This window comes from Struthio camelus, chromosome 31, assembly GCF_040807025.1.
Source record: "Struthio camelus isolate bStrCam1 chromosome 31, bStrCam1.hap1, whole genome shotgun sequence".
NCBI lineage: Eukaryota > Metazoa > Chordata > Aves > Struthioniformes > Struthionidae > Struthio > Struthio camelus.
This window is the reverse complement of record NC_090972.1, coordinates 4752833-4779915: the sequence shown is the minus strand read 5'-3', so window position 1 is coordinate 4779915 and position 27083 is coordinate 4752833. Positions and strand designations below refer to the sequence as shown.

Sequence of the window (27083 nt, the reverse complement as noted above, 5' to 3'; positions counted from 1 at the left end):
GCCGCGCACCGCGCCGCACCGGGCCGCACCGCACCGCCGCGGGGGGGGGGGGGCCGGGCCGGGCCAGGCCGGCCGGCGGCGCGCCACGGCCGCTCAGCCGTACCAAAACCCCGGTAAGAACCTCGCACCTCCCTTCCCTTTCCCCCCCCCCCCAACATCGACCGCGTCCTTTCCCCTGAGGGGAGCCCGGCGCTGAGGCGGGCCCGGGGGGCGGTGCTGGGCGGCCGGGCCGCGGCGCAGGAGGGTGGGTCCCCGCCTCTCTCTCTGTGTGTGTGGTGTTTGGGGGGGGGGGGGAAGCAGCAGCGGCGGCGGCGGGGAGCGGGCCGCACCGGCGGTGACCCGGCCCCCTTCGTCTCCCTCCCTCCCTCCCTCGCGCGGCCCCATTGTGCTGTGGAGAGACAAAATGGCGGCGGGCGGCCGTTGGGCCGCGAGTGAGTGAGGGGAGGGGAGCGGCTGGGGGGGGGGAGGGAGGGCGAGAGGAGAGGTTTGGGGAGGGGGGAGAGTTGGTGTTTGCCGCGGGGGGGGGGGTCGGCGCTGCGCGCGCACCTCGCCCCCCCACGCGCGTGCGTGCGCGCGCACGGGGAGGGGGGGCAGCGCGCGCGTGGGGGTCTCTCTCTCTCTCCCCCCCCCTTTCTCCTCTCCGTGCAGGCGCCGCCGCTTTGTTCTCCCGCTCGCAAATGGCGGCAGCGGGTCGCCGCGCGCCCCTGGCCGTGGAGGAGGAGGGGGGGGCGCGGACCCCCTTCCCCACACCCCCCCCAGCCGCTGCCCCCCCACCCCACCTGCGGGACGGGCTGCGCTGGCCCTCGGCGCCCACCTGCGGAGGGGGAGGCCCGGCCTCGCCGCGGTACCCCCCCTCCCACCGTTTCTCGAGGTGGGGGGGGTCTCGTTCCCCCCCCCCCCCGCGGTGTCGGTGCTGGGGGGGGCTCAGATGAGGCGGCAGCATCGCCTCCGGTGTCGCTGGGATGCGTGTCTGCATCTACAGTGTGCCGCTTCCCCCCCCCCCCCCCCCCCCAGCCACATGCTCTCTCCTCGCCCCAAAACTTACCCTCCAGGGTTTGGCTCGTCTCGCTTGGGCCTTCGCTAAGCGAGGCTCCCCTCACCCCCCTGAAGCGCCCCCCGCCTTGCTCTAACTCATCCTGTTGTTGTAGCCGCTCGGCTCTGGCTGGTTCAGAACAGCAATTCGAAATATCCTCGCTGCACCTCGTTGCCGCCTTGCGAGCGCCGATGGCTTTTGTTTACCATCAGCTTAGTTATTCAGGTAGTAAGGTTGTTTTTGTGGGATTTTTTTTTTTCTGATGCCGTCAGTGTCCTTAGGCCTTGAAGGAATTGCCTGCAAGGAAAGCCATCCGAATCTGAACAAAAACGCAGCGTTAAGGTTTTGCAACCAAAGTAGTTCAGGCATCCTCTTCAGGTGTGAACGCTGCGGAGTAGGACTGGCTGGAAACACAAATGAAAAATTGCTAATTCCCCCTTAAAAATGAAGCAGCATTCTAAAGTTCTACATTACATTGCTTAATTACTATGTTGCTACGTACATTACTTAACATATATTAAACTTTGCCCTTATCTAGGGCATCGTTATTGAAGAAGTTTCAGCCCTTAGCGTTCTTACTATAATTTTGTCATCCACCCCGCTCCCCAAAATGTGTTTGAGACGGTCTGGCTCGTTATGTTGGAATGCTAGAATCTAGTGAAAGTCACTGACATCCTGCTTGTGGTAGTAATCATAGGAGGGGAAAATAAGAGCAGGCAAGTCTTAAAATGGGGCTTAAGTTTCAAGATGTTTTCCTTTTTTCCAAACTGTAATGGCTATCAACCTTATGAGCAATGTCAGGAATTGTGCATAATTTAGAGTGTTTATGTTTTTAACTTGTTCTGTGGTTCTTTTTCCTAAGAGGCATGAATCCTGTGATGCTGCAGCATCAGCTCCTGGGTTCTCATTAAAAATGAACTTCAGTGATTTCAAGAGGAGAGATAACATTCGTCTTTAGAAATCACAGGAAACAGAAGTCTCGCTCGTTGGGGCGTTGTAGTATTTTCTGACAGTAGGGATAAGTGCTGCTCTCCGTTAGTTTGAATTTCAGCTACCTTCTTACCTTGCTTGGAGGGAACTAAGGAAACTTTAACCAAAAGTTACTGGGTACAGTAACCATTCTCAATAAAAATGAATAGTGATGCAAATTCTTCTGGGTCCAATTCAAACTTAGGCCTTAGAATGGATTGGGAAGTTTGGAGCCTGCTAACACACGACAAGATGTGTGACTATGCAAGAATATATATGCATGTTTGTATTGCAATGTGTGCTTTGTGGATTCTTGCAGGTATCTTGGGAATAATTCTCTGGTCAGTGGACACTGACTTGTGGGTTTAATTACAATTAGATCCTTTTAAGCTGTCCCAATTTGTCACAATGGGAAAGTCATCCCATATGTAACTGTTTGCTAGATTGGAATTGGAGGTGTATCTATGTTCTAGAAATCTGCATGAATAAATACCCCCTACTGTCTGATGCTGGCTTGAGGAAATGAGCTTTTTCTATTTCATCCTAGCTGGTATCTGTAAATTCTGCAAGTTGTAAGCCCGAGTTCTGTTTGTAAAACATCTAGCACAGTGGGGTCCTGATTTCTGTCCAGGCTCTGGATGTTATTTTAGCACAGGTAATGGTTAAAACAGTATAACTGTAATAAAGCACCAAGTATTTGGACAGCTAATTGCTCGATATTGTTATTCTGGTATATTGAACAGTTTGTACTTACTTAAGATATTTGAGGCTTACTTGCGATTTGTATCATCTGTCAAAGGGTAATGTAAAACACTCAATTGCATTTCAATTATATTTGCAAGCTATATAGTAATTACTGGCTAGCCTAAGAAACAGTAAGACTACTCATGTGTAGCTTCCAGTGGAAAAAAGCAAAAACAAACTTCAGTCTATTTGACTGAAACTCATTTGAAACAGCTGGATTTCCAGGGAAGTAGAACTTGATACTGAGGACTTAAATAACTGAGACATGATTGACTTTCTCTGGCAGTTTTTATGTGCCTTAGTTATGACAATCTTCATGTATGCTTAATTGTCAAACTAAGTTAAACAACTTGGGCAAAATCTGATTTGAAATGAAGTGGGGGCTGATGGAGGTGTTGGATACGGATGCTAAGTCTTAATCTCCATCACTTGTGTGAATCCTCAGGTGCTTGCCTTGTGCCAGGAGGCTGTTCCTTTGCCTCACTTGTATTAATGCTCTTAAATGGCACGTAACAATTCCTGGAGTTACTAAGAAACAAGGTATTTGCAGGAATCGGACTGACCATGTGAAGTTTCAATTAGAGGTAAATCAACAGTCTGATTGAAGATAGATGCTTTCAAGGTGTAGTCAGATTAATGACCGTTAATCAAGCAACTGCTGATTCTTATCACAGTCACATAGTTTCCTATGTGAATGATGCTTAAGATTAGAAGAGTAAATCCCAGGGGGTACAAGATGGTATTTTGAACTTCTTGCCAGAAGTCTGTTCACATCTGAAGGCAATCTTGGAAAGCTGTGCTCTTTCACAAAGCATAAACTAGTCCTTTAAGACACAAATGTTTCTTTGCTGGGAGGCCCCTTGGCTAAAAACAGAGGAACAAAGTACTTGCATTTTAACAAAAGAAGTTAACTACTTCAGTTACAGGCACAAGCTATACCAGTGGTTTTGGTTTGGTTTGAAAGATGACATGTTGTTCTTAAACAGGCTGTAGTGATTTTGGCTTAATCAACACAGCAATTCTATTGAATTTCAGGAATTACAGGCACTTCAAAGGCAGATTTGCTAATGTAAGATTATGCCATTTCCTCTTGATAAAGGATGTGCTAAAGTAATTAAGTGAAGGGACTCAATGCAGCTACTGAATTTGTGATATGCTGATGATAATGAAAATCCAACTTGCTTACTTTGGGGCTGTAAAAATGAACTTGGGCTGAAAAGCCATATGTGGCCAACAGATTTTTTTTTTTGCAAGGAGTTGCTTGTGAGTGGCATCAATGAGCACAGCAAAAACTATTGCCTTGCTTGGTTAACCAGGTGATACAAATCTAGTTCTTTAATTTCATGAGGTAAACATATTAGCTTATATACAAATCATGTCAAAAACTTAATTTTTCCAGTGCACGCTGTTTCTGTGTGTATCAGGGAATACTTTATCTTAATTGCCCTTTGTTTTAGAAATAAGAGAGAGAGAGAGCTTTGCAAAAAATCAATTTCTAATGGGAAAGCCTTTTAGGCATAAGGAGCCAAAATAACATACTCAAGGCCACTGAGATTGCAGGCGTAAACAAGGAGGGAAAATCAGGTAGTCGTGGTTGCAGCTCAGACTAGTGGAATGCTTTGCATTTTGCGAAGAGCGTCCAAGGGAATGAGGTTGCAGTTCAAAGCATTGGTGTAATGTGGCCTGCAGTTGCTGTACAGCTGACTTGCTGTATAGTAAATAAGCATATGGTACCTGTTGAACAGGTGATCGGGTAACAATGAGAAGTTAATGTAAGCCTTCGTAGGCAGTCTGTGGAAGTTGGAATGACAGCTGTATGATAAAATTGTTTTTAGTCATTACTGTGGGTACTACTCAGGTCTAAAGAAATTAGTCCTCGGGAGAAGAAAACGCGGCTTTCAATAATAAGTTCATAGAATTGTCTTTTATGTTACCACTTCCACATATTTATATCAGTTATTTTTGTTATTATTACATGTACTTAGCAAGCAGGTTGTGGGGACCGTACTAGCCCACCAGTAAAGCGTTGCTGATCAGTTTTCTGCTGTTTCCAGATTACGGAAAACTGTGGTACTGGTACAGTCTTTTTGGTGGAAGAATCTAAATAAGTACCTTCTGAAAATTTGGACAGACATTCAAAGGCAAAAATGGTAAGGTTCTGGAATTTTTGGACTTGCAAGATTAACTTCTGTGTTTAGCCCGCTACTGAATTGTTTCAAATTCGCTTTTCAGCGACCAATGCGTATTTTTGTGAACGATGACCGCCACGTGATGGCAAAACATTCAGCCGTCTACCCAACTCAAGAAGAGCTGGAAGCAGTTCAGAATATGGTGTCCCATACAGAACGGGCCCTCAAAGCTGTTTCTGACTGGATAGATGAACAGGAAAAAGTCAGTGGGGAGCAGCCAGAACAGGAGGCCATGGAGTCAGCAGCTGAAGAGGAAAACAAAGAAGGAGGGTAAGGAACATGGCTAAACAAGTGTTTTAAAGGGCACTGTCCGAAGTGATAGGGCTGTCTTACTTAGAGTAGTAGAAATATACTCTCTGAAGTTTGAAAAGATGTTATTTTGCCTGGCTGTGGAGTAATGGAATTAAGAGGAGAGGGAGAGCTAACCTGGGACTAAAGCAACTTTTCCTAGGTAAGTGTAGTAGCACTTCAGTGGGGGTCATGTTTCATACTTGGTCTTTGCAGATATATCCCCTAGTTTCAGTTAAGTGTTTGCACTTATCTAGCTGCAGTTAATTTTTTAGTTTTTAAGCCGTCATGATTGTACCCTGTATATTTGCAGGGATCAGAAGGCTACAGAACAGTTGACTAGGACCCTTCGTGGAGTGATGCGTGTAGGGCTTGTAGCAAAAGGCCTGTTACTGAAGGGAGACTTGGATCTTGAGCTAGTTCTTTTGTGCAAAGATAAGCCCACAACAGATCTCCTGGAGAAAGTAGCTGACAATCTTGGAGTACAGCTTGCTGTGAGTAAAATCTTTCGCTATTTCTGTGTGCTTGTTACAGTGAGCAGAACAAGCAAAATATAATTTAAATGGATAAAAAGACACTTGATGGCATTTTTTTGATGCGCATGCTTATCTTCTCTTAGAAAAGTAATTGTCATAGATGTGTAGCATCATTCTAGAATTCCCTTGTAAATCAACACCTTTTTATTAACTGAAACTTTATAGACCCTGTTCTTGTTTTTTCTGGAAAAAAAGGGACATTGCAGCTCTAAGAAATGCTTTGGAAGATTGCTAAGTGGTGAAACTATATTGCAGGCTATTACTGAAGACAAATATGAAATAATCCAGTCAGTTGGCGATGCTGCAATTGTAATTAAGAATACAAAAGAGCCTTCATTGACACTGACCATCCATTTGACGTCACCTGTTGTCAGAGAAGAAATGGAAAAACAGTTAGCTGGAGGTATGGAAGACTGAAAACAGCCAACAGTCAGTTTGGAAACTTGTATTTTTCTGTTGCTAATTCACTGTTAAAGCGTGCTATTCAATTTCAGCCTAAGTAGCAGCAATTATTTTTATACAAATTCAAGATTTCCTAACGCGATGCTAACCACATGAGATCATGATTATGGTTTATTTGGACTGAACTTCTGAAACTGAGTAGCACCTTTCAAATGGTATTTTGCTCCTTTTTTCAGTTTTCCTTTTTTTACTTGGGCCTTTAGTTCACTAATATGTAATGTTGTTGTATTAATCTTGTTTTGTATCTAGCCATGTAAGTGGCCTGCACAATACATAAAAATATAAGCATATACATTTTAAACATATTGAAGGCTTCTTGTTAAATGACTTGCATGTACATGAAATTGGATGTTACAAAGTTTGTGTTGCAGCAAGAATGATAGGTGCTCTGGGTCTCCTTGATTGGCTGTTTTATCAGCTAAAGCTCAGAATTCCAGAATGTGATTCAGAGTTTTGGATAAAGTTAGCTTCTACGTTTGATCTTAAATTTTTTTGGAACGAGAATTCACAAATGTCTTTACGCTTGACTTTTTTTTTTTTGCTATGATCAATCCTGTATCATAGGCATCACGCTGTTTAATTCACAGACCTCAAACACTTGCTCTGTGCACTAGCCTTATCTAAAACCCTGGTCGTCAGAAACTTTGCACTTTTTAAAACCATAGCTTCAATTTTGCTGCAGCACAGACTGGAAAATATTTTTGTGCTCTATTGACTGTCTATGGTTTTGATATCTGACCTCGTCTACCAAGCCTTCTAGTTTGTCGATTTTAGGGACGCTGGACCTTTGACCAACAGGACGCTCTCTGTCACGGGTTGGGGCCAGGGCAGTCAAGCCTTATGGGCGGAGGGGGTTCCCTTGATCCTAGAAAAGCTCATGCATACCCCCACTCCTCCGCTAAAGTTACACTCTGAACGCAGAGTGGGGATTTATTTTAAATTTCCATTTATTAGCAATTACAGGCCTCATACTCTGCAACTTCATTCAAGTAGTAAAGGATTTCTGTCCTCTCCCATACAGCATTACTTTCCATCTCCTCCTCACAAAATAGACTTCAGTCTGTCCCTGTTACACTTGCCTGTCTCTGCAGTTTTAATTTCTAAGTAAGGCCAATAGTCAAGTGTACTGCAGACCATCCTTCCAGGTAAAGGATCTAGATCACGATCTTTTGGGAGCCTCAGCTGCCCTTTAGGAAGCTGCCTCATCCCCTCTCCACCTGACAGAACCCCCTTGGTCAAACTGTGCCTTGTCTTCTTATTCCATCCACGAATAGAAACGCTATCAGTCAACGACTCCCCGGACGTTCTGGACAGGCAGAAATGCCTTGCTGCCTTGGCGTCACTCCGACACGCCAAGTGGTTCCAGGTTTGCATTTTGTTCTTATATTTGTCTTTAAGTAGAAAATATGTAAACTTTTAACTGGCTAACTTTTTTTATTTAAAATACTTTAAAGTTGGACGATAGTTAGATGTGCTGAACTTAGCGTCTGTCAATGGTACAGTTGCTAAAGAAGCACTTAAGTGAATTTAACATTCAAAAGGAACCTTTTTTAATGAGTAGATGCATAGCTGCTGCTTTGTGTTAAGAGTAATGTTGCCTTTGTACACTACGATTAAAGTTATAAAATTGTAATGTGAAATATTGTTTACCCTTGACAAAGTAGCACTGCAAACATTAATGTCTGCAAAAGAACAGTTTTGGTATTTTTATTGAATGTATGTCTGCTTTTGATTCCTGTTCTAGGCCAGGGCTAACGGTCTGAAGTCGTGCGTCATAGTCATCCGGGTTTTGAGAGATCTGTGTACTCGGGTTCCTACTTGGGCACCACTAAGAGGATGGGTAATTCTCTTTTCTTTTCCTTTTTATGTACCGCTTCTTCAAGTCGTTTAGCTCTGCTAAGTTGACACGCGTTCAATAAGTTAGCTTTATATAATAGTAAAAACAAGTTTGCACCCTTGAAAGATGCATATTGAAGTTCTGCAGTGTGAATTGTTTTCCTTGCGTTCTGTGCTGAGAATTTTAAGTAACTCTAAGCTCACAATAATCACAGTACGCTACGCTTGCACATACGTTTGCTTTCCTCACTTTTCACAAATGTCTTTCAGCCTCTAGAGCTACTGTGTGAAAAATCTATTGGAACTGCTAATAGACCAATGGGAGCTGGCGAGGCTCTGAGGAGAGTTCTCGAATGCCTTGCATCAGGAATCGTTATGCCAGGTTAGGTGGTTCTCTGCATTTACATTTCAAAGTGAAGCTGAAATGAAATATGATTGAAGCTTTGATGCACTATTGTGTTGCCTAGTATTTGAGACATCCCTTGTTATATGTGTGGACAACTTAGATTCAAAACTCAGAACCCCCCAGTATATATGGGTACTACAGTACCTTGCTGTTCTTTAGGGCACATGTGTTCAAAGCTATGGACCCATGATGTTAAACCCTGTAGAGAGAGGTACCAGTTTTTTGCAAGTGTAAAATTGCTTCTCTGAGTGGTTGTGACCAGTTTCACTTATAATTGTACTTGTAAAATAATCCAGACAAGTTTCAGAATGTTGGACATTGGATGGATCATGTCAGTCGGTGTTCTTCGAGAGATGAGTGTTGATTGATGCCAAGGGAATACTTAGTTTAGTTTCTTTAGAAACACCAGGATAATTCTCTGCATATCTTCCTTGTTTCCTGCCTTCAGATGGTTCTGGTATTTATGATCCTTGTGAAAAAGAAGCCACTGATGCTATTGGGCATCTAGACAGACAACAAAGGGAAGATATCACACAGAGTGCTCAGGTATAGTTTTGACTACAGATGTTACAAAAACTTAATCAGTTCAACTGACTCTGAACTTCCATATTGGTTAATGGTAGTATAGTAGCCTCACAGAGGTTGGTGTTAACTTTTTTTAATATCTAGTCAAGTAAAGAAATACAAATGGGTCCCACACCAATAAGGAATTTGTAGCTTGGCCAACCAGAAGCAAAGTATCAGGTTTTAAATAGTGACTTACTGCCATGACCCGTATTTTGGGTTGAACTGCCAAAAATTCAAAGGAGAGTCCTATTTAAACTGATGAGGAGGAATTTTGTGTAGGGGTGGGTAGAATGTTCCCATCTGAAACTGCAGTGAACAAAGATTGCTGTAGCAACTTGTGCGTCCCAGTAACATGCGTTTAATCTTTCTAGCATGCTCTGAGACTTGCTGCTTTTGGCCAGCTTCACAAGGTCTTGGGGATGGATCCCCTGCCTTCCAAAATGCCCAAGAAACCAAAGAATGAAAACCCTGTTGACTACACTGGTAGGTACTAGAAAAAAATAACGTGTTTGTGAGGCTATTGCCGCTTTTGTTATTGGAAACTGGAATACTTAGTTCTTCTCTTCCGGTTGTTACAGTCCAGATTCCTCCCAGTACAACATATGCTGTTACCCCAATGAAGCGTCCTATGGAGGAGGATGGAGAGGAGAAGTCTCCCAGCAAAAAGAAAAAGAAGATTCAGAAAAAAGGTATTGAGTTAACAAGAGGTAGGTACAAATGACTACCTGAAAGCTGTTTTCAGGCTAAGTTGGGGGGGGGGGCAGGTCACAGAAGAATTCTTGCAAAAGTGTTTGATCTTGACTGATATTGTAAATATGAGTTGTAGGGCGTGTGAACTTTAAAACTGTAAATAACTACCACTGTAAGGTCTTAACTTGGTATAACTTTTAAACTCTTACAAGGACAAAAACGACAGATAACGCGCTATCTGAAATTAGCTTTGCTTCTTCTAAAGAGATTGCAAACATCTGAAAATCTTGTTTTCCTGTTCAGAGGAAAAACTCGAACCTCCCCAGGCCATGAATGCACTGATGAAACTAAACCAGCTAAAACCTGGGCTTCAGTACAAACTTGTGTCTCAGACTGGTCCTGTTCATGCTCCTATCTTTACAATGTCTGTGGAAATTGATGGCAGCACATTTGAGGCATCAGGACCTTCCAAAAAGACAGCCAAATTGCATGTGGCAGTGAAGGTAAGAGCTGTGTCTGTAAACTTCTGCCAAAGGCCTCTAAATAACAGGCCGTATATTTTCTAGGAATGGTTGTTGACCTCTTAAACTTGAAAAGGGCAACCTGAAAGCCCCTGATCATCACAAAAGTCATGATTAAAACTATCTGTGAAATGTGTAAACCTTCCAGCACAGACCAGGTCGCATCCAGGGTAGAAGTTAAATATCAAGACGGTATAGTCTGTGCGTGAACTTGCAAGGCAGAGACCTCACTACTTAGTTTTGGAAGTGTCCACAGGATTTGGGAAAGGAGGGGAAAGTAAGATGAGTAATCCTTACAGAATGCTAGCCATAATATTCTTAACAAAATTTAACAGCGTGACTCTGAGCAGCCCTTTCAAATACTTTCCCCAAAATATACAGGGCATAGGAGAACCAGCACACGTCTCTGAGGTAAGTGCTTTTCAGTAATCTCTTCTCCAACTCTCCTTGTCCTAGGTGTTGCAAGATATGGGTTTACCCACAGGAGTGGAAGGCAAAGAGTCTGTAAAGGGAGATGAATCAGCAGAGGAAACGGAACAGAAACCGGTTGTTGTTGCTCCTCCTCCTGTAGTGGAAACAGTCTCTACACCCAGTGCTGCTTCTCCTCCTTCGGATCAGACCTCAGAGGTGAGTACAGTCTTGAGTTCAAAACAGGCTGTCCTGATTCTTTGAGGAAAGCGATGTTGTAGGCCTTTCTTTGAAGAGCCTTTTAACACGTTGCTCTTCCCTGCTAAAGGAGTCTGGCTCGACTCTACACACTGTGCTGACAGAAGTAAAACATAGCATCTTCCGTTACTATAAGTTTTAAGAGAGAAGAATATCAGACAAGCTCATCCTAGTGCAACTGTCCTCCTTTAAGATATATTTTAGTTGTAAGAAGTACATAGTTTGGGAGTAACTTGTAGTCCAATAGGTTTTTCTTGCAGCTTCATGACCACTTCTCTTTCAGAACGTGAAACAACAGGGACCAATTCTGACAAAGCATGGCAAGAATCCTGTGATGGAACTAAATGAGAAGAGGCGTGGGCTGAAATACGAACTGATTTCGGAAACAGGTGGCAGTCATGACAAGCGCTTTGTCATGGAGGTGAGATGACTTCCTGTTCCTCTTCATACTTGCATCTGAATTCAGATATTTGCAACTTTATATCCTTAATAAGAATTCCCCTAGATTCCTATTGGAATTGTCTGAGGGTTAATGACACCGAGTGTATTCACAAGAGGCAGCTTCTGTTTCTGCCCTTTCCATTCACACACAATGATTTGATCCATTTCAAAGGTGGAGGTTGATGGGCAGAAATTTCAAGGAGCCGGTTCAAATAAAAAGGTGGCAAAAGCCTATGCTGCTCTGGCTGCGTTAGAGAAGTTGTTTCCAGATGCTCCTGTTGCCATTGAGCAAAATAAGAAGAAAAGAGCCCCTGTGCCTGCCAGGGGAGGCCCCAAGTTTGCAGTAAAAGTAAGTAAACTTACTAGTCAATGACTTCTGTTGTTTGTGATGTAACCAATGATTCTGTAATACCTCTATCTTCCACATTGCAATTGTAATCTTTCTTTTCGGGGATGGGGAATAACCTAACATGTACAGAGAGAAACCAGGGTATAGTAGTAGCCATTGGATAAGAAAGCAGCAATACTGGCATGTTCTCTTCTATCTGTACTCTTCTATGGCGTCCATGAAGCTTTGCAGGTGGCTTGTCTTTAGCCTCTCTTTCCTGGAGATTACGCTTACTTGGTATTGCTCTCTTAACTTTTGTCTGTCCCCTGTTCCCTTTTGATGAAGATCAGTATCTGACACGTTCTAGAGTTCCTGACGTGATTTTTGAAAGGTGTTGTTTTCATCTTGGATGTATGGTGAAATGATCCAGAAACCAGTGTTGTGTAACAAGCCTCTCTCCTTCAGCAGCATAATCCAGGTTTCGGAATGGGAGGCCCCATGCACAACGAAGTGCCCCCTCCGCCCAATATGCGTGGTCGTGGAAGAGGTGGCAATATCCGAGGCCGTGGGAGAGGCAGGGGTGGATTCGGTGGCAATCACGGTGGCTACATGAATGCAGGTGAGCTGCTGTGCATGTTTGATTCATCCATGCTAAATGTGATAGAAGCTACCTGTACACCAATAGGTGAATTAACCTCCTCTAGTGTTTCATAGTCTGACCTGTAGCGTTATAGGAAATTAAGCTTTTGTGTGCTTGTATTCCCTTCTATTTAAACGTTTCATTCCAATTTAGGTGCTGGATACGGAAGCTATGGTTATGGAGGAAATTCTGCAACAGCAGGCTATAGTAAGTGTTCATCTTTTAAATTTTGAAACACATCAATCTGCTGGGGGTGTAAAACTTGGATTGGGTTGCAATATAAAATGATATGCTTATGCTGAAGCCATCTTAAGGGGTTCTCTTTTTTTTTTTCTGAATGAGAAATAATGAAAGATGGCTTATGTATATGTTTAAAAGTTAAACTCAAATCCAGGTGACTTCACGTTTCCTCTAAAATTGTGAATATTTTAAATTTCTCTGCTTTAAGCCATGTGAAGCTATCAGCCACACTTGTGAATCAGATTTTCCTGAAAATACACAGCGATTGGTCTTGAGAAGAAGCCTTCATTGGGGGGTGACAGGAGCAGAGAAATCTAAAACATGACTTTCAAAATGTGGCGCATTTTGCCATCTTCAAAAGAATTCTAATATTTTTTCTCTGCTCTGTCTCCCCCTTTTGTAGGTGACTTTTTCACAGACTGCTACGGCTATCATGATTTTGGGTCTTCCTAGATCATCTAAAAGTATTGCACAAAAAACAGCTTTTTACTCCAATTTTCTCGAACTCCAAAACCCAAAGTGTTCGTGCTGTGTCCCTGTGCTTCACTGGGTTTCTCAACAGTGGCTTTTCACCGCAGCTTGTCTGAAACTTTTATTAGCCTGCAGAACTTAAGACAGTGGCAGTTTTTATTGTGATTTGCCTTTGAACTTGGTTGTATCGATGTACACAACAGGGGGAACTAATTATCAAAGAATGTTTTTGTGCAGTTTGCACAAGTCTCAAAGCCAGCTCTGTTCAGCATAAAGGCAAAAAGCCCATCTTTGCTTTTTATGGAAAGCATTACTTTATTTTTAAGAAACAGATACTGAAGTGTTTTAATCTACCTTTGTCTTAATTTACGGCAGGTTTTGTACAAAATTTGAGCCTTTTAATAAATCCCAGAAATTGGGTAAATGCCTCTGATATTGGGAAGACTTTTCAACATCTCTGAATATAGTACAGCCCAGCTTTTTAAGCATGCAAAATGTTGACTTGTATGTGGAATCGTATGTGCTAAAATTAATCCTACATCCGTTGTAACATGCTGGTGGATTAACGCTGAGGGATGTGACTTATTGTGGCTGGTAGCTAGTGTACTTTCAAAGGTATTGTAATTGTGCTTCCGATACTGATACAATAAATATCCAGGCATTAGGAGTTAATGTAAAAATGTTAGTCTTGATAACTTCTGAAAATGCATGGATTCATTCGTTAAATGAAAATGAGCTTTTTTTGAGCCAAGCATAAAGGACCTAAAGCACTTCAGCAAACTTCCAGTGGCTGTGGACTCGGCAGCCTCGTTGCTCAGGCTGTCCAGTGCGTACCTATTATAAAACGCACATCACCCTACAAGTATTTTATAAGCTGGAGAAATAATTTCACTGGAACTTGAAATTGCAGGGAACTTGAAATTGGCCATTTGAGACACTAGTCTCTGATTAAATTTAAAGTGTTCGGTCCTTTATTCTTGCTATAGTATTTGTTTTAAAACTGTATTTTGTTTGTCACTGTTTTTAGCTGCAAAGCCTGCACCATTGCATTAATTTAACTTGTGAGGCTCAACAACATTTGAGTTAACTCAGTAACTAAACTAGTTTAAAAAAAAAAAAGAAAGAAAAAATCTTTAACCTATGAAGCATCAGGTAAAAAGGAAAAAATTGTCCAAGATATTTAGTGGGGAAAAAAAACTAATGCATGCCCTATTTTTTTTAGAAAGTTATTGTTTGAGATAATGATTTTTTTATACAGGTGAATAGATACTGTCCTGAATGAGGTGAAAAACTGCCATTTTTTAAGTGAATACATGTTAAAGTAACTACTGGTGTGTTGGATATTTTTATTCATTAGCTTTGATTTAGGGGGAGTAGAAAATACCAAGTGTCAAACAGCATTAAAACTTCATAGTTAAATATGAAGGGTTCATATAAAATGTAAATTCCAGAAATTGACTGCTTGCTTGGCAGAGACCAGCTTCCAGCATCTGCAGCTTGAATTTAAGCGGTGCAAGTCTTAGTTCTTAACCTCTCGTTCTGGAGAAATCCCATATTCCTTCCAGATACGTTTGAACCAAAGACAGGAATTTTAATGCAAGTGATAGAGCAAGGTACCTACCAGTCACCGTGCAGGAGTACTTTGCCGTTTTGTTTTTTGCCTGGAGAGGAGTATATTGCAGAGCCTTGTTTCTAACCAACTAAAACATGGTCTGCTGTGGAAGAGGGGAAAGAAGATCTTGTGTAATGTAGAAAGTCTTACTCTAGTGCAGAGGGCACAGTGGAGAATTGATTTTGTGATTCCAGTGATATTTGAGGTTCTGACAAAAATGAGCAAGGTGAAGGAAAAAGCTTAGGTGCCTTGAAGAGCCACCACTCTTCACATTAAAAGCATACTGAATTTAGGAAACGAGCTCTTGATTCACCTTTATGATGAGTTGTTTCATTAGTTTCACGTGAAGTTGCAGAAAGAAAAGGTATAAGATTTTATACCTTATCTCTTTTTAACTGTAGGTTTTTCCTTGAGAAATACTAAATTCTCATACACCTCCCTTGTTTTCAAAGGAGATGCTAGCAAAACTCTTCCTCTTTAGAGGTATAGTTAAGTTCCAGGAGTGTAAGTGCTGTTACAGACACTGGTGCAGATTTTTAGTTAGATTCTAGTGGCTTTTATTCCTTGAAATAAGTTAGTTTTTAATATGGCAAGTCTGACTGTAGAGTAAACCTTCTCACGTTAAGCCCAAACTGTGAAACATTCATTGAAGTTCAACTTGCAGGAAAACAATTGCTCAGCAGTTTAAGAGCATGACTGTAGTACTATTGATAAATAAAAAGGGGGAGGGGGAACCCACTAACCCTTGATTATGTACAGTGCTTTTGCATCCAGGCTTTTTAGAAGATTTTGATCCATTAGAGGTTTTTGGTAACCTTGGATCTAAGATCGAGGTGGTACCAGATTTTTGAGATAAATAGTGCTACACAATAGGATAAGCTGTGTATGCACATCTTCATTTCACTTGGTTTGTTTTTGTTCATTCAACGTGCAAATCAATACGGAAGATTCTCTTTATTTTAGTGAACTGCATGGATGTTGACTTAATTCCTCATTACAGGAATAAGATTATTCCTCATCACCACTTTTTTCAGCTGTGGAGAGTGAGCATCAGTTGCCATTGCTGGCTGACTTGTCTCAAATGTAGTTTGAGCACCAGATTTTAAATCTTTGTAGAGTATTACTTAATTACTGTTAGTTATTGTAACATGCATTAAAAAACTGTAGTAGCCCTGAGCTTAGTTCTAAACTTTGGGGTTATACTGGAATTAAAGCTATGGGAGAACTGGCTCAGAGTTGTTAAATGAGAAATTTTTTTTTTAAGTAACTTGGAAGATCATATGATGTCAATGTATTTCATAATTCCCTGTCTACTTAAATGAACAAAATGTTACACCTATTGGCCTCGTGTGGAGTTTCTTGAGCCTTTCATCAGTGTAAGATCAAGCTACTCTTAAACTGTTGCTTTCATAATAGTAAAATCTTTATTGTGATATGAGCCTAGCCCTTTAAGTAGTGTGTCTCACTTCTGAAATGTCTTGGTTTCTGGACTATACCTGCCCCAGCAAAATGCTGTCGCTGTTGCAGACTAACGTTGTTTTCTCTGTTTAGGCCAGTTCTATAGCAATGGTGGCCACTCCAACTCTGGGAGTGGCGGCGGAGGTGGTGGTGGTGGCTCCTCCGGGTATGGATCCTACTATCAAGGTGGTGATAACTACAATTCCCCTGTTCCTCCAAAACACGGCGGAAAGAAACAGCAGCATGGAGGGCAGCAAAAACCTTCCTATGGTTCAGGGTATCAGTCCCACCAAGGCCAGCAACAGCAGTCATACAACCAAAACCAGTACAGTAACTACGGCCCCCCTCAAGGCAAACAGAAAGGATATAATCATGGCCAAGGCAACTATTCTTCATACTCCAATTCTTACAACTCGCCTGGTGGTGGAGGCTCAGATTACAACTATGAGAGCAAATTCAGTGAGTGCTGCCTTGCTTATTTGTCGGGGGAGTAAAATGTGGACTTGATAATGCGAACGTTAGTTCATCTTGCAAAGTGGGTGCTCAAGCCGTTTGATCGTGTACAAACGAATATCTTAGAACAATTTAGATATCTAGTGGGCTTAAACTGCTCAGGTTCTGTTTATTTGATGTTAACGAGCTTGACCAGCTGTTGACCAGATAACCTGCTGGTCTGGTCTGTCCCGTTTTCTGTGAAGACGCTCTTGCATTTTGAAAGATGAGCGTGGAGTTGTCTACTCTGCTGTGCCCAGCTAGTTGACCTGAGTAATTGTTAGGGAAAGCAGAGACTTATCCTAACAGGTGGGTGTGTAATTCGGTTCTGCCCTTGCAGTTATAGTTGGAACACTTCTCAGCCTTGATCGTATACACTTGTGCAGTCTGTGAGGAAGGCACTGTTATATACTTAAACCAGTAGTTTCTGAACCTTGGGGGAGCAATAGTTGCACGCATTTAGCAAGTTTTATTAAATCTGTGGGTTACTGCAGCTCTGTGGAGCTTTTTGAGAAATGCTGCACATGGAGATTCTCCTTTATGGATCTTTGATTGCAGTACTGCTGCCCTGACAGCTAGGCCTGCGTGGTGCTTTTAGCTGCCAAAGGCTGCAGGAAGGGGAGCGAGGAAGCTCTTGCTGGCTGAACCCTTGTCTGTAAGCTCAGCTTGATGTTAGTAATAGGCAATTTTTTTTTAACTGATAGTTGCCTGGGTAGTCTCAGTGGAAGTGCCTGGAAGACCAGCTTCGCTCAACCCGTGCTCTCTTCCAGGTTACGGTGGCAACAGTGGCCGTGGAGGAGGTGGAGGAAATAACTATTCAGGAGGTGCCTCATACAATACTGGTTCACATGGTGGCTATGGGGGAGGATCTGGGGGCGGAGGGTCCTCTTACCAAGGTAAGCAAGGTTAGTATAAGACACTTCTTTTATATATTTTTTTCTGTGCATATGTTGGTGGGTGAAGACAACATCTTTGTCTTCTGCCTGTGCTCTTGTATCACAGCAGTTCAGCCTGGATAGGAGTAAAAATGCTGTGTTCTTCTGTGTTAAAATAGCTTTTATTTCGCAATGTGATTATAAGTGAACTTCTTTCTCTCTCCTTTCTGCTCCCTTTGCAGGTGGATATTCTTCACAGTCCAATTACAACTCCCCTGGTTCAGGCCAAAATTACAGCGGCCCCCCCAGTTCCTATCAAGCTTCCCAAGGTGGCTACGGCAGAAACGATCACAGCATGAATTATCAGTACAGATAAACCATCCCTTCCTCTGTGGGTGTGAAGTTTTGTTACCTTCTGCACTTGCGCACCCTTTGAATATTCAGTTTTATTGCATCACAGTAAACACGTAAATCCCCCCTTCCCCCCTGTTTCCACATTGCAGTGCTCTTTGTGATACCAGTCACTAATGGTTGAGTACCTGTAATTCCATACTTAGCTGTATTTTGGGCATCTATGTATTTAATGGTTTGTTAGTTGCCATTACAACTTTGTCTAAATAGATTTTTTGAGTTAATACGACTTCAGTATCCTTTTTCTATTTAAAATTGACGTTGAAGTGTTAACACAGTATGGCTTTAAATAGATAAGGGATATGTCATCTGTTAATGCTTTTGTGAAGTGAGTTAAACAAGCTTTCTGTATTTTAATGCTTTAGTGTTTCAGTTTTATAAGTGAAGATTTTATTTTAAAAACCAGTGGGAAAGAGTGGGTTTTGTATGTCTGAATCATTCAGGCAGTACATCTGGATTAAGCTGAATGTAGACAAATAAACACAAAGTCTTGATGTTTTGTCTCCAAACGTGTAGTTCTACATTGCATACGAATGCCGGTTAAAATCTCTGCAGCGGTAGTCTCTTGCCTCATCCTGTAATAGCAGTCACAGCAGAAAAAGTGAAAAATAGCCAGAATGTACCATTCTGTTTGCCAAGATGTTCTCAGGCACCCGAGGTTGTGCAGGCAGCTAATTTCAGTACTGTGTAAAAGCTAAATGCAGAACACAGAATATTCTGAAATGTTAATAACCTTCTAGGGCTGCGCCTTACCTAGGCTCACCTTGTCTGTGTTGGGTTTTCTGCTGTGAAGCCGAGACAGGCCTGAGCTTGCGATTCACTGTAGAGGGGCCTTGTTATCACCTGCAGGAACGTAACATGGCTCAAAACTTCCTTTCCTGTCCCAGCAAGGGGCCCATGCTCTTCAGGAATCTTCCCCTAGAGCAGAAAGCGTTCCCTTCCCTCCCTGCTCCATCTCAGACACTGATGCAATGTCAGGCAGAACAGAAGAGGCAGCGGGCCTGGGCCTGGACCCGCTCCGGTGCTCCGTGCTGGGGAGCAGTGGTGGGGGGAGTGAAGGCGGTTTCCTGAGGCACTTGCACTGGACTCGGGAGTTGTTTAGGGAACAAAATAGCACGTCCCTATTCACACGCTTGCTGCTGGTGCTGTCCATGGTTGAGGACTTGCCAGAATCGGCCAAAAGTGAAACCTGATGCCAGCAGGACAGTCTTCAAGCCCTATGCTGGCAGATGATGGATCACCTTCCTGATCCAGGCGGCTTCTAATGGTACAAGGTGGGTAACTCCTAATGCAGGAAATGGGGATCTTGCCTCTAAAAATAAAATGGTGGTTTGTGATTCTTCTAGAACACAGCAGTGACTGCATGGTTTCAGCTAGTCCCTGCTCTGACCAGGCAGTGGTTACTCCTTAATGGCCGCTCTAGAGCGGCGGAAGGGGGCTCCCCTTCCCCGAGACCTCGTTCAGAGATGCATTGATCAGAGCAAAACTTAGACTTGCTTCCTCCTCCTGAGGACCAACTTCTGTTGGGCAAAACTTGCTCCAGGAGGTGGCCAGGGCTGCATCAGAAGGGAAGGTGGCGGTGTCAGAGAGACGAAGGTCCTTCTCCAGCGGCGTGAAGACAGAGGACTGAGCGTGTTCAGAGTCGGTCCCGGGCTGTGTCGCAGCGGTGGCCGTTAGATGGCACTGCCGCCCTGGGTGCTGCCGGCGCCCTGGTCGGAGCCGCCCGAGCTCATCGGGTTTCCTAGGAGAAACAGGGCTCCTCTAACCCTTCTCCTTCCCTCTTAGTGCTCCCAGCTGCCTTTCACTGCCCCTTTCCAAAAGCAGCGTGACCCGTTCCCACCACGCTTCAGCGTGCTGGACCTGGCTTTGGGCCAGCGCTGCGGCCTGAGGGGTCGGGCAGGAATCAAACTTCATTTCCCCGAGTGGCTGTTTTCCTCCTGTGTTTCCCTTTGTGCAGCAGTTGCCGCTGTTGTTCCCTGTGCTCATCTGTACGTGGTCGAGTTTCTCCGACTCGGGTGCTTGGGAGAGCTGGGAAGTTCATGCCGCCACGGAAGAGAAGCGTGTCGGAGCCTGCTGAACGAGCCTGTGCCTTGGGCAAGTGGGGGAAAGCCAAACTTACTGCCTCTAATCGTCTTCTGTGCAAGCAGAGATGAAGCGGTCAGAAAACCATGCCAGAAATGACTAATGCTCCTTGCTCCTCGCCTGTCGGGCGCCGGAGCCGTGGCTGTGCGCAGTGACCTGCTTAGCACGACCCGAGAGTGCCCCATCTCGGCTGAAAACACGTGGCCTGCCCACATTCCTGAGCCGAGGCGGGGAACGGCCTCCGGTGCAGCCGGGTGCCGCCGTCCCCAACAGGGCAGGGTTTGAGGAAAGGGCAGCTGCCTGTCCGTTGGCCGCTCCGGCACTCGGCAAGAATTCCTTGCACAACCGCTCCTAGGTGAGCGGTGACAGTTGCTTCCTGATGTGTCTAATTCCTGCCGTCCTCGGAGCACGCGTTGCCACGCTCCGCTGAGCACCTGGCCCGCAGCCCGGCTCTCCCGAGAGCAGCAGCGGCGCCGGCGCCTTGTTTGCTCTCGTGTTGCCGGGGTTCAGGTGCAGCAACGCGGCGCGGCACGCGGGCAGTGCCTTCCTCCGCCCGCCCGCCGAAGAGGAGCAGCCAACGCGGCCGGCCGCAGCTCGGCTGCCCCCAGGGCCCTCGCTTTGCTCCCGCCGTGCCAGCGCCGCTCCGAGCGGACCCCACCAACGCGTCTCGCGTGCGAGACGGCCGGTCCCCCCGGGCAGCGTTCAAGAGTGATCCTTCCAGCCGGGTACGGGCCGCAGGGTTCGGCTGCAGCGGTGCATCCTTTTTTTTTAAGCAACGTGCTTTTGGAAACTCTTCTCAACCCGCCTCTGCTCCGCTCCCGGAGCCGCTCGGTGCGCCCGGAGAGCGGAGGAAGCCGTTGGCCTCGGGGCCGTCTCGCCGTTCCCCAGCCCCGTTGCGCATGTTTGTAAATCTGGCGGCCGCGCGGTTCGAGTCCAGCTAGCGCCGGGAAGGGGGGAGCCCCGCGCGGCAGCCGGGTGCCCCGCGCCGGCCCTCGGCCTTGCCGCCGGCTTTCCCGCGGGGCGAAGCCCCCGTTTCCGCCGGGTGTTCGGAGGAACGAGGCAGCGGGCGCCTTGGCTTGGGCCGGCTCTGTCCCAGCCCCTTTATTACAAACGCGAATGGCTATAACTTAACGCGGGCGCCGTGGCTTCCCCCCGGCTCGGGGTCCCTGTCCGACGGCGAAGCCAGCGGCCGAGCCCGGGGACCTGAGGTTCGGAGGCGGCTCCGAGCGACCGCTGCGGAGCCAGAGACTGGCCAGAAAGTCCGAGAGGGGGCGAGTCCGTGCAAGACAAGGGGCGAGTCCTGGCGCGGGCCGGGGGCTGGCGGGGTCCCCCGGCGCCGGGCGGCTGCGGCTAGTGGGGACAGGCCACCTCCGGCCCCTGGAAGTGGGGCCAGAGCTCGAGCAGCTCCCCGGGGCTGTAGTGATGGACCATGACCAGCTTGGAGAACTTGCACTTGTCATAGGCGATCTTGTGCATGTTGAAGAGGCCCCAGGGGCTGCTGGTGACGGTGACGCCCAGCGCGTGCAGGCAGAGCCCCACGAAGGCGTCCTCCATGTTGATGAGGGGCAGGGTCTGGGCCACGGCGTGCACCTTGCGGGCCAGGTCGCCCGAGAGCACGTAGGCTGGCCCGCCGCAGTAGGGCGGGTACGTCTCGTTGGGGTACACCTCGGGCGGCACGTACCACTTGTAGGCCTTGTTGCGCAGGGGCCCCGTGTTGCGGTAGATGTAGCCCGTCGCGAAGTCCCGCTTGGGGGGCAGCTGGGGCTGCAGCAGCTGCCGCACCAGGTAGCCCAGGTTGAGGAAGACGTCCTGGTCCGCCTTCACCACGTAGCTGGCGTTGGGGCAGTGCTTGCTCACCCACTCCATGCCCATCAGCGTCTTCAGCGTCAGGTTGTTGTAGGTGTCCAGGAAGTCCTGCTGGAGGACGTCGTGGTACAGGGCGCTCTCCTCCTCCAGCAGCCGCTGCAGCGGGCCCCCGAACACCGGGTGCACGCCGGTGAGGAAGAGCCGCAGCACGGCCACGCCGGGCACGGACCGCTCGTCGCCCCAGGTGCGCCGCACCGCCCGCCGCCCGGCCGTGTCCCGCGGCTCCGTGGCCACCAGCAGCACCAGGAAGGGCGTCCGGTCCCGGCACTTGTGGGGCTCGTTGAGGAGGAAGCGGTAGGGGTAGGGGTAGGGCGGCTGCAGCGGGTGCCGGGTGGCCGCCGGCTCGGCCGTGTCGTTGCCCAGCGCCTCCCGCCAGGTGAAGGTGGCCGCCGGCCCGGCGTCGCCGCCGGCCTCATCCTGCGGCAGCGTGGCGAAGGGCTCCTGGGTGCCCCGCTGCAGCCGCAGCCCCAGCAGCGCCAGCGAGACGCAGGCGGGCAGCAGCAGCACCCGCAGGCTGGCCGGGCACTTCATGGCGGCACGGCTTCGGGGCGGCTTCACCGGGCAGCGGTGTCGTCTGGGGCCGACCTGGGAGGAGACGCGATGCCTGAGACCAGGAGCTGAGCCGGCGCGGGGCCGCGGAGCGCACGGGGAGCTGGGAGCGTGCAGGGGTGGGCGAGCGTGCAGGGAGCTGGGAGCACGTGGGGATGGGGGAGCACAAGGGGAGTTGGGAGCGTGCAGGGACTTTGGGAATGTGCAGGGAGTTGGGGAGCGTGCAGGGACCTTGGGAAGGTACAGGGAGCTGGGAGCACGTGGGGAGCAGGAGCATGCAGGGATGGGCGAGCATGCAGGGACCTTGGGAGCATGCAGGGACCCGGAGAGCATGTGGGGCTGGGAGAGCACACAGGGAGCCTGGAGTGCACGGGGAGCTGGGGAGGAGCGTGCGGGAACGAGGAGTGTTCAGGGACCCAGGGAGCATGCAGGGAACTGGGGAGCGTGCAGGGATCCAGGGAGCGTACAGGGATCCGGGGAGCATGCAGGGAGCTGGGAGCGTGCAGAATCTGGGGAGTGTGCAGGGATCCGGGGAGCGTGCAGGGACCTGAGGAGTGTGCAGGGATCCGGGGAGCGTGCAGGGAGCTGGGAGCGTGCAGGGACCTGGGGAGTGTGCAGGGATCCAGGGAGCGTGCAGGGAGCTGGGGAGCGTGCAGGGAGCTGGGGAGCGTGCAGGGATCCGGGGAGTGTGCAGGGATCTGGGGAGTGTGCAGGGAGCTGGGAGCGTGCAGGGACCTGGGAGCGTACAGGGATCCAGGGAGTGTGCAGGGAGCTGGGAGCGTGCAGGGATCCAGGGAGTGTGCAGGGAGCTGGGAGCGTGCAGGGAGCTGGGAGCGTGCAGGGATCCAGGGAGTGTGCAGGGAGCTGGGAGCGTGCAGGGAGCTGGGAGCGTGCAGGGATCCAGGGAGTGTGCAGGGAGCTGGGAGCATGCAGGGACCTGGGAGCGTGCAGGGATCCGGGGAGCGTGCAGGGAGCTGGGAGTGTGCAGGGAGCTGGGGAGTGTTCAGGGAGCTGGGGAGTGTGCAGGGATCCAGGGAGTGTGCAGGGAGCTGGGAGCGTGCAGGGATCCGGGGAGTGTGCAGGGATCCGGGGAGCGTGCAGGGAGCTGGGAGCATGCAGGGAGCTGGGGAGTGTGCAGGGAGCTGGGAGCGTGCAGGGACCTGGGAGCGTGCAGGGAGCTGGGAGCGTGCAGGGATCCAGGGAGTGTGCAAGTAACTGGGGAGCGTGCAGGGATCCGGGGAGCGTGCAGGGACCTGGGGAGCGTGCAGGTAACTGGGGAGCGTGCAGGGATCCGGGGAGCGTGCAGGGAGCTGGGAGCGTGCAGGGATCCAGGGAGTGTGCAGGGACCTGGGGAGCGTGCAGGGACCTGGGGGTGTGCAGGTAACTGGGGAGCGTGCAGGGATCCAGGGAGTGTGCAGGGACCCAGGGAGCGTGCAGGGACCTGGGGGTGTGCAGGTAACTGGGGAGCGTGCAGGGATCCAGGGAGTGTGCAGGGAGCTGGGAGCGTGCAGGGATCCAGGGAGCGTGCAGGGAGCTGGGAGCGTGCCGGTCTCTCCCGCAGCCCTCACAGCCAGCCACGGACCCACTGCACCGCATCCCCGCTCGCGCGAGCAGGTCTTTGCTGGTGGAGGCAGCGCGGAGCCCCAAGGCCGCGGGCTGATAAGCGTCGCTGGGCGCGATAAGGCCAAGGGCCCTTCGGCATGCGGGGCCGCGCCAGGTGGGGCCAGCGCAAACACGGCGCGGCGATAGCGGGAGGCCGTGCTCGGGAGCACGCTCCGGGATGTGGGAACGCGCCGTGCTGCGAGAGCACGCTCCGGGATGCAGGAATGCCTCGCGCTCCGGGATGCGGGAAGGCCTCGCCGCATGCTCCGGGCTGACGCCGGCCGGGAACGAGCGCTGCCAAGCCCGGGGAGCGGCCCGGGACGCCGCGTCCCCTGCAACGGCCCCGCTGCCTGCTCGGAAACATCACCAAGGTGCCGCGGGGAGCGGAGTGGCCCGGCGGCCTCGCCTGACCCTCCCGCTGGGAACTCGCTGACGAGAATTGCCCCGGTTAAGGCTCCTCTCGGTTCTCGGGGGTAATTACTTATCTGCCGTCTGGCTTGTGCTGAAACCCCGGAGCTCATTTCTTCCCGGCAGCAGGGCAGGAGTCCGTGCGATAAGGCCGCCCGGAGCTTACGCGTCCTGCCCCACACGTGCGCCAGCAGCGCCAGGGCTCAGCCCGGCCGCGGGGCTCCTGGGGCCGCTTTGGGGATGGGGCGCTCGGGGGGGCCCGACAGATCCCGCACTGGCCCGGGGGCTGCCTTTTGTGGGGGGGGGGGAAGGGGGCCCGGACGCCTGGGTCCACTTTCGGAGGTGGGGGGGAGGGGGCGGGACGGACCGTGGCTGGAGCTGGGCCCGGCCGGGGGGTCCCAACCGCCCCAGCCGGGACCCGCCGGGGCCGGTGCAGCTCGGGGCTGCAGCGCCCGGTGCCGTCCCGTCCCGTCCCGGGGCTCCCGGAGCTCCCCGGGAAGCAGCGCCCGGTCCCTGCCTGTCTCGTCCCGTCTCATCCCGGGGCTCCTCGGGGAGCAGCGCCCGGTGTCGTCCCGTCCCGTCCCGTCCCGTCCCGGGGCTCCGGGGCTACAACGCCCGGTCTCTGCCCGTCCCGTCCCGTCCCGTCCCGGGGCTCCGGGGCTGCAGCGCCCGGTCTCTGCCCGTCCCGTCCCGTCCCGTCCCGGGGCTCCGGGGCTGCAACGCCCGGTCTCTGCCCGTCCCGTCCCGTCCCGTCCCGGGGCTCCGGGGCTGCAACGCCCGGTCTCTGCCCGTCCCGTCCCGTCCCGTCCCGGGGCTCCGGGGCTGCAACGCCCGGTCTCTGCCCGTCCCGTCCCGTCCCGTCCCGTCCCGGGGCTCCGGGGCTGCAACGCCCGGTGCCGTCCCGTCCCGTCCCGGGGCTCCGGGGCTGCAACGCCCGGTCTCTGCCCGTCCCGTCCCGTCCCGTCCCGGGGCTCCGGGGCTGCAACGCCCGGTCTCTGCCCGTCCCGTCCCGTCCCGTCCCGCCCCGCCGGGGCCGCCGCTCACCTGCGCCCAGTGCCGTGGCCTCGCGGCTCTGCGGCGCGGGCGGCCGGGGCGGGCGAGGTGGCTGCGGCGCTGACGCAGCCCGGGCACCGCGCCCCCTGCGCAAACTTCCGCCCCGGCGGCCCGGCCCGGCCCGGCCCGGCCCGGCTGACGCAGGGCGGCCAGAGCGGCGGGCGCCCGGCCCGGCCCGGCCCCTGCGCCGCGGAGCAGCCGCGGGACCCAGGCGTCCGGGTCCCCGCCCCCACCCAAGGGACCCAGGCGTCCGGGATCCTCTCCCCAGGGGACCCAGGCGTCCGGGTCCCCGCCCCCACCCAAGGGACCCAGGCGTCCGGGATCCTCTCCCCAGGGGACCCAGGCGTCCGGGTCCCCGCCCCCACCTCTGGCAGACCCAGGCGTCCGGGTCCCTGCCGCCCCCCCCAGGGGACCCAGGTGTCCGGGATCCTCTCCCCAGGGGACCTAGGTGTCCAGGTCCCCACTCCCCCCAGGGGACCCAGGCGTCTGGGTCCCTGCCCCCTGCCGAGGGCACCAGGTCGGGGACGCGGCCCGTCGGGGACCCCCATCCCCGGCGGCGGCGGTGGTGGCGGCGCTGGGGCCTCGCCACGCCGCTGAGCTGATGTCAGGTGCGCGACGGCCCCTGCGGGGAGTGGGAAGCACGTTCGCCCCGTCCCTGTCCCCATCCCGTCCCATCTGTCCCCATCCCATCCGTCCCTATCCCTGTCCCCATCCCTGTCCCCCATCCCTGTCCCCATCCCATCCGTCCCTATCCCTGTCCCCACCCCTGTCCCCATCCCATCTGTCCCCATCCCATCCCAGCCCGTCCCCCGTCCCCAGGGGGTCACGGTGCCGCTCGCCCTGCTGCCAAGGACGCCACGCGGGCAGTGGGGATGGCCCATGTCCCAGCGTGGGACAGAGGCCAAGCGCTCCTCCTCGGAGGTGCCGGTGGCAACGCGGGTGTCAGGTGACGCAGCTGGGCCCGAGGGGGGGCGGCAGTGGCTGCGCCGGTGTGCACAGAGTGGGGGCTACGCGAGGGGACATGGACACGCAAGGGGACACATACACGAGGGGACATGCATGCAAGGGGATGTGCATGCAAGGGGGATGCACATGCAAGGGGATGTGCGTGGAGGGGACATGCAGGTGCAAGGGGACATGGGTGCAAGGGGACGTGGGTGCAAAGGGAACATGCAGGCGCAAGGAGACATGTGCAAGGGGGACATGCGGGTGCAAGGGGACCCACGAGTGCAAGGGACATGCATGCAAGGGGACATGTGGGTCCAAAGGGCCGTGCATGCAAGGGGACACACAGGTACAAGGGGGACACGCGAGTGCAAGGGCCTGAGCTGTCAGGGCCCAGAGGGCATGAACGGCCCTTGATGGCCCTGAGCAGCCTCAGCCGGGCCCCTCCTGCGCCCTCCGCCCCGGCCCGGTGCCCATTTAGGCTCGGCTGGCTCCGGCCAGGCCCCTTCGTGGAGGGGCTGAGCGGGGCCGGGGTCGGGGCCGGTGCTGGGCCGGGCTGTCGCTGACGGGACAGTGACGCTGCATCTCGGAGCGCGTCCGGAGCATCCCTGGGTCTCCCATAATCTCGGGTCCCCGGAGCATCTCGAAGTCCCTGAGCGTCCCCAGCACATCCCCGGGTCTCTGTCCCTGGAGCATCCCCAGG

At 50.7% G+C, this 27083-nt stretch overlaps 2 protein-coding genes across 20 annotated transcripts; one reads left to right on the top strand and one right to left on the bottom strand.

The window, feature by feature from the left end:
- Nucleotide 1: 1 nt before the first annotated feature.
- Nucleotides 2-18369, top strand: ILF3 (interleukin enhancer binding factor 3). Of its 19 annotated transcripts, none has more exons than XM_068922890.1 (20): nucleotides 2-113; nucleotides 4801-4896; nucleotides 4979-5205; nucleotides 5537-5717; nucleotides 6015-6162; nucleotides 7496-7587; nucleotides 7966-8061; nucleotides 8328-8439; nucleotides 8912-9009; nucleotides 9402-9513; nucleotides 9609-9737; nucleotides 10024-10223; nucleotides 10698-10868; nucleotides 11191-11328; nucleotides 11521-11697; nucleotides 12145-12295; nucleotides 12470-12523; nucleotides 16191-16556; nucleotides 17360-17485; nucleotides 17707-18369. In XM_068922890.1, exons 2-20 carry the CDS (start codon nucleotides 4894-4896, stop codon nucleotides 17838-17840), a joined length of 2715 nt encoding a protein of 904 aa, XP_068778991.1. In that variant the 5' UTR covers nucleotides 2-113; nucleotides 4801-4893; the 3' UTR covers nucleotides 17841-18369. The 19 variants fall into 19 exon arrangements, with proteins under 19 accessions (XP_068778991.1, XP_068778983.1, XP_068778988.1 ...); XM_068922882.1 differs by having other exon boundaries at nucleotides 17360-17494; XM_068922887.1 differs by having other exon boundaries at nucleotides 12142-12295.
- On the bottom strand, nucleotides 18231-25542 carry LOC138063079 (beta-1,3-galactosyltransferase 2-like). Its single transcript, XM_068922919.1, has 2 exons — nucleotides 25427-25542; nucleotides 18231-22408 (listed from the first exon to the last, which is right to left on the bottom strand). Exon 2 carries the CDS (start codon nucleotides 22352-22354, stop codon nucleotides 21308-21310), a length of 1047 nt encoding a protein of 348 aa, XP_068779020.1. The 5' UTR covers nucleotides 22355-22408; nucleotides 25427-25542; the 3' UTR covers nucleotides 18231-21307.
- Between the last annotated feature and the right edge of the window lie 1541 nt (nucleotides 25543-27083).